The sequence below is a fragment of the Cydia splendana genome, chromosome 1, assembly GCF_910591565.1.
Source record: "Cydia splendana chromosome 1, ilCydSple1.2, whole genome shotgun sequence".
In the NCBI taxonomy this organism is placed as follows: domain Eukaryota; kingdom Metazoa; phylum Arthropoda; class Insecta; order Lepidoptera; family Tortricidae; genus Cydia; species Cydia splendana.
The window spans coordinates 5,584,877-5,597,576 of record NC_085960.1 but is presented as its reverse complement, the minus strand read 5'-3'; the positions used below and the strand labels follow the sequence as shown (position 1 = coordinate 5,597,576).

The 12,700-nt window shown below is 38.1% G+C and overlaps 1 protein-coding gene and 1 long non-coding RNA gene across 12 annotated transcripts in view; one reads left to right on the top strand and one right to left on the bottom strand.

Moving 5' to 3' along the window:
• Window positions 1–12,700, bottom strand: part of LOC134789893 (tight junction protein ZO-3-like) — a 145,581-nt gene that overhangs the window by 50,849 nt on the left and 82,032 nt on the right. Inside the window, exon 1 of one of the 11 annotated variants that reach the window (XM_063760637.1) lies at window positions 5,969–6,352. The exons of the other annotated variants lie outside the window; for them this stretch is intronic. Coding sequence (XP_063616707.1) covers window positions 5,969–6,037 — 69 coding nt within the window. The 5' untranslated portion in view covers window positions 6,038–6,352. Of the gene's footprint in view, window positions 1–5,968; window positions 6,353–12,700 lie in introns of those variants that run through there. 11 annotated transcript variants of the gene reach the window in all.
• LOC134790203 (uncharacterized) lies at window positions 7,677–11,453 on the top strand. Its single transcript, XR_010144162.1, has 2 exons — window positions 7,677–7,819; window positions 10,956–11,453. It is a non-coding gene; the product is annotated as an uncharacterized LOC134790203 (long non-coding RNA).

Sequence of the window (12,700 nt, the reverse complement as noted above, 5' to 3'; positions counted from 1 at the left end):
TAAACTATACCTAGTATACTACCTGTAGCAAACACTTAACCTACATAACTTATAATTAGTTCACGGTTGAGACGAAGAAAATATTATCAATATAGTTTTGCTGCGTTAAATTCGCCTGCATTTCACGCCTTGATAGCTTGCTACAGTTGCTCATTTAATGTCTTCATTATCCATGTGAGGCAAGACGCCGGGCGATATTGCTCAGTTATTTCCAGGTTATTTAAGGAGGCAGGAAGTGTGCTACAGACGACCTACTAGGAGTACTAGGCTGTACTAAATTTAACCCAGTGCATTGCTAAATTAACTTGACAAACTTCCGTGAGCGGAAGGTCCGTTTGGTTAAGTCGTTTCAATTATGAAATTGAATCTATCGCATGGAAGATTTTGTGCTATTGTGACAATTCAGCTAGCACTTTCTCAGCTCGGATACATAATCCTAAAATATTACATAACACAAACAGGAATTGAGCTAACATCTTGTCAATAGATTCATTTATTCGGTGTTTTTTTGTGCATATAATGAAATGTAAGTACCTACTTATTGTTTTTTCGTGGTATTCAATCTGAATAATCTGACCGTCTAACCACAGACTAGGTACATATAGATGGTCAAGCAAATCTTGTCAGTAGAAAAAGGCGCGAAATTCAAATTTTCTATGAGACGATATCCCTTCGCGCGTACATTTTTCAAATTTGCCGCCTTTTTCTACTGACAAGATCTGCTTGACCAGCTATACTTTATGGTCTAATTTGGGGGAGTCCGGCGTTGGCAAACTTTCGAAGTTAAGAGCCATCCACATGAGAAATCATGTTTTAGGAATGTCAAAGAACCACAAAAGGCGGTTGAACTAGTCTAAACCCTCTTGGTGTCTTGAAGAGCCGCAATTGCAGGCCCAAAGAGCCGCATGCGGATCGCGAGCCGCGATTTGACAACCCCCACGCATAAAAACTTAGGTTGGCAGCTTGGTTAAATTATAAGACTAGTTTTAGGTGAAAACGAAATCTAGAGAAAAATCTATTGAACCATTTTGTAAAAGTTTTAAAACTTAGGTAAGTACAGGTACTTATCAGGTGAATAAAGTTTTGATTGCTAGCTAGATTGTAGAGCATAAATTCCTTGATGACGTCATAGATTGGCAATGCCCACAACAGAATTCTATAGGCCACAAGCTGAACACTTTCAAAGGCCTTTGAGCGATTTCTTAGAAAACAATCGAATGCCGAAGCCGAACTGACAGATCCTGGTTGTGAAATTGGATTACGTGTAGGTAATAAGGGGTTTTATTAAACACATTGTGATTTGATTCTAGTATGTGCAGCTGTAGATAGCTGCAGTAGTTACCAAGCTAACTAAGATTTGTTACCGGTAGTAGAGGTAGACTAGGTACTGCTTAATCAAATATGTATTAAAAACTTTTGTAGGGGAGCCGGGGGCTTAATGTAACAGGGGTAAGTAGTAACGCTCAATTTTGACGGGGAATTAAAAACATTTTAATTTTTTTTTTTACTGAATGACTTTCTATAACTCGAGGAATAACGTAAACACCGCCATTGCCATTGCCCTGCCAGACATAGAATCATAAAATTATACATATTTTAGACATAAGTACAGGCCTTTTCCCTAAAACTGTTACAACAAACCCCCCGCTCCCCTATTTAATCACAAATGTTCCTGTTACCTAGTAAGGATACCTATACCTAGGTAGAAAATTGTTCAATCCTATACTAATTGACCTTATTAATAATATGAAATCAATACTAATATTATTAATACGAAAGTAACTCTGTCTCTTACCGCTTCACGCTTTAACCGTTGTTGAACCGATTGAGATGAAATTTGGTATGGAGTTCGAGTCCCGGGAATAGGAATAGGATAGTTTTTTAAATCCCTTTAGGGGGTAAAAGAGGGGTGAAGTTTACTACGGAAGTGGTATATGGAAATACTACCTACTGCGCGTACAAAGTCTCAGGCAATAACTGAAAACGAGAGATAATTATGTAGCTAATATTATGCCCTCGACTGTCAGTAGCTTGTGAAATGAAAAAAAAAATGCAATCACGGAAGCGCAATTCAAAGTTCCTTTGTTTAAATAGCATCATAATAAAGGAATCCTGCCACTCCTAAAATAGCCGATAATTATATACGCTGAGCGTGAGAGAAATACTTGATATTTTGTTTTAACTTCTGTAAAAAAGCAACAGGTATCACCGGAAACTGCAGGACCAGGACATGCGCCGACGTGGGAACATTAACAGTTGCCCACTATTAACTATTTATGAACCTCATTGCACGGAAATAAGGTCCAAGAATGATCAGCGAATGGTTGCTGTTAGAACATACCCAGACCAGTAAGAATTGCAAACTCGTATCACATAGGTATTCGCGTATTTTTAGGATTTGAACATTTTGAACTCTAATTCGATTGTGTAAGGTCGCTTATTGTAACTACTTAGATTTTCAGCAAGTGTGGAGTTATCTTAGTGTGACTCATTTCAGGGTTTAAGACTTATATTTACTAGCCATAAAACAAAGAAAATACTTGGAATACCTTTTAAGACGGCCTAACAATAGATGCTTATCAGAGACAACAACCTTTTGTGTTATAAAATTAAGTTTTTATCGACCCGACAAGTTTGTTGCAAATTTAGGTTTAATTTGAGGCTGTTTCTGGGTATTGTGACTCATGCCATGATTGCCATGCGATGACTAAAAATTACTTTAAAAGAGTAAAAACTAAAAAGTCACCGAACTGGGTACTTGTCAGAGACCTTTAGCGATTGCACCATTGATAGCCATTATACCCAAAAATGCTTCAATGGACATATTAAATTTAATGAATACTATAGAATAGACCGACAAGAAATTGTAGAAATAAAAAAGTGGCAACATCGTAGTGTCGTCCCGTTTTCTTAGATTGATGTGAAAGGGACGACACTACGAATTTGCCACTTTTTAATTCCTACAATTTCTTGTCGATCTATATGTACTTACTTTATAGCAGTTTTAATTAAGGAGACTAATATTATTAGTCCACGAACTGTCAAAAATATGTTGTAATGTAACGAGGTAGTAACGAGGTAGTCACGAGGTAGTCAAGCACTTGAATCCAGCTAATAAGTAACAAAATATAAAATAACTTCAAACTGAAGCAACTTACTTCAGAGTATCAAATTTACGGCTATAAATAGTCTATTAAGTATTTCTTCTCTTTTCTCACTCATATCCAGGTAGGGTTGCCAGATCGAAAGGCGCTTTTATCGGGAAAAAATATAAATTTTTCGGGATTTCGGGACATCGGAAAAAAAAAACATTCAAATTAAAGTAATTGTATTAAAAACAACGATATTTTACTTTATGGGCACTATGCTCGGCGTGGGTCGCTCGCTCGCTTGACGGCAGTTCGGAACTTGAAATTATTGCTTTATAACGTGTAGCTGTTTTTCGGGACAGTTTTCACTTTGTCGGGAATCGGAAACACATGCTAAAAATCGGGAGAATCCCGCCAAATTCCGGCCACCTGGCAACCCTATATCCAGGCAGTCATTATTCGTTAAAAACTTGTTAAGCAACTGAACTTTTAAAAGAGTGTCTTACTGTTTCATGAACATCCACCTGTCAGTATGTAATAATTTACGTTATATTCTGCCACATGCACATGTCACTTAAGGTTTTCGTCAAGGCCCTACTTGAAACATACTTAAGAGTTCAACGTCGCAAAATATAAAAAAGTCGTAAAACAGTGGCAGACCTTTTAACCTGATGGTTCGGAAGTTAAATTGTTTGGGCAATGCCTTGTTTACTACGTTGTTAAATAATGTTAACCATTTAGTAGCAAAATTATCAGCACTTGGTTTACTTACGGCTTGCCAGACCGTACCTATGTTTTGTTTTGATATTGAAAATCGGGTACCTAGTCATTTCATACCTACTTCATAGGAATATCTAAACATGTTTAAGGAATTAACAAGGCATGAATAAGGCGTCATACACCTATGATTTATAATTGTATTATTTAATTGAAATCTAATTGGTAAGTATAGTTTGGCAAGAGTCGATTGTCAGTGGAGCATATAGGCAGAGAGAAAAAAGAGGATTGAATATATGTAGTATATTATTATATACTTACTCACAGTTACCGGTGGTTTTACCTTTACCTACCATTGTTTGAAATTGCATACTCGTGCCAGTCGTGCGTTGCACCACAAAAACTTCATCAATATAACAACTGACATATGCAAGGTTAACGGTGTATCACGGAGGCTGAACGACTCAGCCCTCAGGCCACAGAAAAAGAAAAAAAAATCGCAACCGCTGCCCGCCAGCTGCGAATTGGCGCGAAACAGGTTTTCGGTAACAATGGTGACGTCACGTGGTCTTTGATTTCGGTTTAAAAAAATTAAGGGCAATTTTGGTGGTGTATAATGTTAGCATTGTTAGCTTCGTTTGTTTTGTTTACTTTGGCAGGTGAAATATTTAGCAATGGAAACCGGGATTGGGAGCGTACCATTTTTTCATTCTTCTAACGTGAGTCATCCTTAACTTGATCCCGTACTTATCTTACTTATTCTAGGAAGAAAAGATTAAGTTCTACCAAAAGGATGTGGCTGAGAGCGGTTTCGTACTACGTCCGATCCGAATCCGATCCGAACCCGTGAAAATATGGTCCGTAGTAGCCGTAGAACTATTTCTATGATACCTACCTAAGTTAAGCACTAGATCCGATCTCCGTCATCCGATTTCTTTCCGTCATTCAACGTGTGGGGTGCGTAACTTACCATGGAAATAGTTCTACGGCTACTACGGACTACGGATCATATTTTCACGGGTTCGGATCGGACGTAGTGCGAAACCGCTCAGGGGCCCACTGATTAACAGTCCGCCGGACGGTATCGGCCTGTCAGTTGTTCGGAACTGTCAAAATTTTGTTCTAACTGACAGGCCGATACCGTCCGGCGGACTGTTAATCAGTGGGCCCCGTTAGTGTCAGATATTACCCGATGCGAGTGCAAAGTGAAATGGGGCTAGAGGAAAAATAAGGAAAGCTGGCCCCATTTTGTGGATTACATAGCTAGAAAGGAAGAGAGGAGAGAGTTTAATTGACCAATTATATTTGTAGGAAAAACAGTTATTTAGGTAGGTACATAAGTAAGCAGGTACATACATAGATCTTATGATTGTATATGTCTATTTTAAATTATTTTGAAATACCGCGATACCAAAATACGGCAACATATTTGCCCCTTTTACGATTCGCAATGAATGGATGAAGAGAGAAAAGGGAAAAGAAGAGAAGAGAATCCGGCACGAAGACCCAGAAATGGAAAGCCTGGTCCTTCGACAATATTTTAAATTTTAATTGAATTTCAGCCGATTTCCTCTATAATCTAAAAGACTTTAACGCGCTAACGAACTTCGGTATTAGGTAGTTAAGTACTTATGCTTTAATTTAATGTCTAAAGAGGGTGTGATTTCTATCGAGTATCCTCATAGATAACAAAGTAGGTAGGTATATTTTTTACCTACCATGTTATGTTTATATCGCCATATCTTAGTAATAGTTAGTGGTGTTGTGTAAGTCAAAAGTATCATGTAAGACCGTAATTCAAAGGTACTTATTGTTAAATATAGTTATATGTACTACTTTAAGAGATAACAGGATCGAATAAAATTATGATTATATAGCCGAGCCGTTAGAAATATAGATAATGTATAGCTAGACAGAAGTATAGGATCGGTTAATACCTTCTGTAGCACGCTAAGAGATATAAACTCTAAAATGTACCTATGTAGGGTTCTAGGATCTAGGATAAAGATACAGAGGTATGTAACTAGTTAGCTAGAAGTAAGTCTAATTGAACGAAAAAGAAATGTATCAAATGATTGAGAAGTCATTGTACTTATCACGGGTAGGTAGGTATGCTATAGCAAACGTGTTTTGCCTCATCGATACCTACTGAGCCGGCTTACCTGAGAGTCCGTCCGGACGTGGTTCAGATTATTCACCACTAATCCGTTGTCTGCTGCCATAGGATCCATTCTACAAGCATTATACACTCACAGTTTCAAAAACAAAACACATCGCTGTCCTTCGCAAGTTAACCGACCACACTTTCAATTCAATTCCACAGTTGCACTCAAAACTTAACTAGGAATAGTGAATACAACAGACCACTGCCTCCACAGAGTAAGGCTTCACTGGCTTACTTTAAACAAACGAGTTACACCGCCGAGCAATCGATAATTCACACAAGTTAATGACATTATGAACGCACAATTATTAACAAAAGTAAACTAAAGCTACAGAGCCAGAGACGTCTGGCCGGTCCTAAGGACGCCAGGCGGCGAAAAGTTTCAACCGTGCGTGATTTCTTGCCGCTTTCAAAACCAAATGGTCATATAAGCTATCAATCTTTGCATACCAGTGTGGTGCGGTGAAACAGACGTTCTCGTTATAATATATTTCTCGGTAGGAGAGAAAGGGACGGCGGGCGCGCAGGTACTCCGTACCGAAGTGGACGAACAGTATCTACAGGTTTTGCTCTCCCACTATAAGGAGGCATGGCGCGGACTCGGAGAGCCTCGGAGCTTGAAAGTTGTTGTTGAAAAAAAACATAACAAGCGCACAGTCGCTCGGACGGCTCGGCTCCTAGACACAGGCAATTTTTTACGTTTTGGCCTAGCCGTTGGGTACGTCGAGATAAAAGGTTCAGATGGTCATCTTTATGAATCATATCGATCGAGACCATCGAGAGAGCTTATAATGATTTAATATCGGTCGTTATCTACGCCTACTTGATACTTAATAAAAAAAAATGGCAATATTTTCCAATTGATAGTCCAATGTTAGTTTTTGATAGTTCTTAGGCATTTTCATTGCCTATAACAGCCGAAAAAGGAAGTTAAATAGTTTTATAACTAGAAAAAAAGTAGACACACAATCATAGAACCGATCGATCCGGCCGATAAATCAAACCGGTCCCAATGCATCTCTGGTGAAGGCCGCGAGAATTTTAACCTCTACATGGGACACTCCCGCGCACAGGGATACACACACACACACACACAAACAACACAACCACGGGACTATTATTCCTTCTCCTTGTCAACCGGCCAGCGTTCGATTTATCTGAACCAGATTAAGTTTGAGCTCTCCATAACGTACAGTTGTTACGGGTCCACAGAACACTTTTATACTGATTTTACAGAGGAAATTCTTGGAAAGTCATAGGAATGAGGTCAGAACTGTCACCTACACGCGCACATGGGCATTAAGGATTATTCTTACCTGGACCATGCCCTCATAATTGGCAGTTTTTTTTTTGTGAAGATGCCAATTTCTATAAATATCAGTCTGAATAATTAACAAGTCATAGAGAGGACAGGTGTGGAGTGGACATGCTATTGTAATAAGTAAGTTATTGACAGCGTTATTATTTAGGTGATAAGGGTCACTTTAGTAAAGCTAATAAACCTATGTCATCTCATATATTATGTCCCCAAATATTGCGCAAATAAAGTAAAACATATTAGTACATATTACTTTAGTGACTATAACCTAACGAGATAAAATTTATACATGATGAATTATTCGCTCAAAGATTCCAAAACACAATGTGCAAACTTCTTGCTATGAACAGTAATAACTGTGACATTTAAATTAACAATAAAAAAATAAACAAACCGACAAACTTCAAAAATTACAAATGTCATGAACAGAAACCAATTAATTTTTATAGTAACTGTTTCGGCAGTGGCCTCATTCGCGGGCACCATGTGGGACAACTTCGGGAAACGGCCAGGACCCTAAACATCATTATGGTGAGAATATTGATACAATTATTTCCATAACACTAACCTTTGCTCTGTATGTTTAACTTCTTGTATGTTGATGTTGTAAGGATCCTGACCGAATTTGTAGTAATCTTTTTGCATTTTGTCGAGAACGATCTTGTCAGCACAACCGAGATTTGAGTCCTCGATTTTAGACCACCAGTCACACACATATGAAAGCTTAAAGGTAACGCTAACAACACAATAGCTTAGCTGCTGATGTAAGTGATATCGTTCTTGGCTTCTTGGCGTAAATTTCCCCGACAGTGTTGTACAAAATTCTCCCCGACGTTCTGTTTACTGAGATACTGTCTTTGACATTGCCATGATTGCCACACAATATGTCAGATGACAGTAGGGTTACCTGTCTCGTGTTTAATTAATACTGATTGATTACGAGAGCTGATTTAGACGACGCGCGAACTCGCATGCGATTTTAGTTACATTGCGGACTGTTGATTACGTTACGTCCAATTCAACCGACCGTTCAAAAACCGCAATGTAATGAAACTCGCATGCGAGTTCTTGCATCGTCTAAATTTAAGCCCTAAAACTCGGAGTAAATATCTATGGAGTAGAGACGCGCACTAATTTCTATCTGAAAAAGTCTGTCGTTTTTGGCGCGGGGGACGAGGTAACGCACACAAATAATGTTAACACTAATGCATTTTTAGCATGCGTCGCTACACACGCACACGACAAAATTATCAAACACTAGCAAAAACTATATTCACACAAGTACAAGAACAAACACAGACAACCCTGTCCGTGAACGAGATGACGTCAGTTCTAAGTAAACCTAGATAGTGCGAGGGACGCGCCGATAATATTGTCGATAAAATTGACAATGAATTTTAATTTCTGATTTTATCAATTATAATAATAATACAATATCAAGTCTTTGTACCAGCATTTTACTAACTTATGATGATTTAGATGTTATTTCTAATAGTTTGTCAATTTGTTTAGGGCGAATCTTGCAAGCTGATATACAATGCTGTAGAATGATTTTTTATTATCAGTTCATTAGTTAATATTGTACATGTTGGTTTACTTCTGAAAGCAATGCAATATACTATCGAGCATGCAGATCTGATGACAGAGATGAAACGCGGCCATAGGATGTCATTTAAGGGATATTGAGTAGGGGATAATTAGTATATATATCGGCGGTAGATCGTAAAATCGGGCATATCGAGATATTCCTAGGCATATCATGAAACGCCGCCATTTAATAATCTGCCTTTTGCATTTTTTGCCACGGCTAGTGCTGCATTCTATGTGGCATTTGGAGCAGAATGCGTAGGTACTAGGTAGGTACTAAAATCATACGCTACCCAAACACGTACTATAAGTAGGCTGTCAAGCCATTTCAATGGTTATCATTTGCTAAAATTAGGACATCCTACTTATTCGATATGCCTAAATGTTGAGGTTTGAACGGTATGGCTGGTGGTCACTAGTCAGATCATGACATGCCGGCGTTTCACGATCTGCGTAGGAATATCACACCTTGAAGTTAGCACGATATGGCTGGTGGTCACTAGGCAGATCATCATCTGCCTAGGAATATCACTCCTTGAGGTTTGTACGATATGGCTGGTGTTCGCTAGGCATCATGACCATCTGTATATTATTCATTATGTTTATATCGATTTTACCGATATTGGTTTTTATGGTGTCCCATCACTAATATTGGTACGGTGATACCAGAGTAATAAATTAAAAGTGCCTATTTATGGAAAGTGACAGCCGTAAATACCTTAAATTAATAAAATATTTGACATGTTAAATAAAAATATATAGCTGGTCAAGCAAATCTTGTCAGTAAAAAAGGCGCGAAATTCAAATTTTCTATGGGACGATATCCCTTCCCGCCTACATTTTTCAAATTTGCCGCCTTTTTCTACTGACAAGATCTGCTTGACCAGCTATATGTAGAAACTAAAGGAAAAATTAATTAAAAAAAAAGTCTATCGGTAATTTTACGTTATTTAGGGGTTGTGCACAAATCACGCGAGATGTTTTCGACTACTTTTTGATCCCCCGTCCCCCTTTTCTTTATTCTTATAGATCTATTTATTTGATTAAATAGATTAGGTTGATATGAAACTAAGGTGTTATATAAAAATAATGTGTTACATAAATTATATGTGACGTCCCACGGGTAAAGGTACCTTATGGGGATTGGCGCTTACGCTATTATTAACACCGCTCCAATATTATTGCGGCGCCATGCGAAATAAGCGCCGGCCGCCATAAGGTACCTTTTTCCATAGAACGTCACATATACCAAAAAGCAACGCAAATAGGGCATATTACTGCAATGTTCTGCCGCCAGAGTGTAGCACTAAGCTAGCTAGTAAATTTTCTCTTTTCTCTTTATCGCTCAAATATGCAATAGTGATAGAGAGGTTAGACAACGAAATTTAAATTTTCTTGTTCCGCGGCGGACCCCCAGATTGTGATGGATTGTGGTAGTCGCGCCCCCTACGCAGAGTTTCGCATAATATTTCCTATTTGAAATTCTACTCGTACCTAATTAATATTTAGAAAGTCTTCTTTAGAATTACCCTAAAATAGATCTAATATCATATCACTGGTATCACTGTCAGATTGACAATGTTTTTTAGTTATTTGCAAAATTAATGCACTATTTGATAATATTTAGATGTAATAGTACTTACATATGATAAGAAACGTGTTCTTTTTGTAGACTAGACGTTTCCGATCTCATTTTGCACGAGAAAACGCTGCAATTCGGCATTTTCGGCTCCTATCATTCCGCTTAGACTGACGTTTGCTGAATGGCGTATGACGTGTGGCAACTAGTTTTATATAACCTCCTTGACCGGCGGCCGCGATCTTTTTGCAGAGGGGAACGCCTGTTAATGGCCGCTCCATAGATATTTACTCCGAGCCCTAAAATCACCAAATATCACCAAGGGGGAGGGAGGGTCAAAAATAGGCCAAATATGACCACATGATTTCTGGACGACCCCTTTCAAAGTTAGCCCAAAGCACTTATTAAATAATCATCAGCCCTTAACAGCACCATGTTTTACTGTAACGTGTTATAAATAAGCAACCTATCCTTAAGAATTGCTGTACCATTGTTTTTCAGGCCCGGAATGTCTCCTATCGCTGATATAACTACCATAATGAGCCACAAACAATACAAAATAGATCCATGATCCACCAAAAATAGTGTCTCCAAGTTGCACCAATTTTCTACAAACCAAAAACATGCATCCGTACAAACTGGACTGTATGAAGCCAACCCGCCTCTGGCATTTGACTGGCAAGAAGCACTTCTGGGGCATTCTCAAGGATCGCTATAGTGCCGTCAACCATACCCATGCGCCTTTAGAACGCAAAGACGCGCTTACTATACTAAGTATCTCCTTGCTTGCAGCTACAGGGTTATTATATGTATATGGGAGGTTCACCCCTAAGGCTAAACCTCCGGAGGTGTGCACCACAGACAACCGTCCTACGATGCCCTGTCCAAGAAAATATCCGCGCATTCACTAATAGATCCTTCATGACGAATAATTGACGAAAAATAACTAGATAAAATTATAAAAGAACTATGGTTAAAAATTAAAGTTTTAAAATTATACCCCCTTGTTTAATTTATAAATTTGAGCCCGTTGGAGTTTTGGACGCACAGAGCACCTAAAGTCGTCATAAGTAGGTAAGTCGTTCCCACAGCGCCAAAGAACGCTTATTAGAAGTGTTATAGGTATTATTTTAGCGTGTAGCATTTTTGTTTAAGTATATGTCATATTAATCACTTTTATACACATGTATATTGTATACCATGCTGTTTTAAGTGGCCATTATTGATAACATCTCGTCAAACCCTAATAGTCAACAAGCATTCTCACAAATGTATGTATCTAGTCTCTTATGAATAAGTATGTTCTAGTGAACGCGGTTACTGGTTATCACTTTAACAGTGCTAAGAGAAATCGTTTTATTTCAGGCAGTAGACCAGGTAAAACCTAAGGGTAAAACTAGCAATAAAATATCCTTTTGATATGTATTAGGTAAGCCAAATGTTTCTTGTAGATAGATCATACAAAGATTTAGGTTCCAACCATGTACCAACGATCTTTTGTGTACCCAAAAAGTTACTGGGTATCACTTTAACAGTGCTAAGAGAAACCGTTTTATTTCAGGCAGTAGACCAGGTAAAACCTAAGGGTAAAACTAGCAATAAAATATCCTTTTGATATGTATTAAGTAAGCCAAATGTTTCTTGTAGATAGATCATACAAAGATTTAGGTTCCAACCATGTACCAACGATATTTTGTGTACCCAAAAAGTTACTGGGTGTCACTTTAACAGTGCTAAGAGAAACCGTTTTATTTCAGGCAGTAGACCAGGTAAAACCTAAGGGTAAAACTAGCAATAAATATCCTTTGATATGTATTAGGTAAGCCAAATGTTTCTTGTAGATAGATCATACAAAGATTTAGGTTCCAACCATGTTCTAACGATCTTTTGTGTACCCAAAAAGTTAAGAACGATTGTCGACAATGTTGGTAATTGGTATACAGGGTGATCAATCCAAATGGGTCAGTATGGAGAAGTCAGAAACTATGAGAGATAGCGAAATCTGTTCTTAGGAACCATGGCTTCGATTTTAGATTTAATAATAATGGCATTAAATTTTTTTTTAAATTCTATCATACATAACAGGGTTTGGAACCTGGTCAATATTCTTTATGTAATCGCGTGTAATATTTGTTTGTGTGGCAACTTTTAAACGATGCATGATAGGTGGGAGGTCCTCGACCAAATATTATAGAGGGCCCCGAGACAAAACAAACTACATTAAAAAAAAAACAAAATGGCCTACT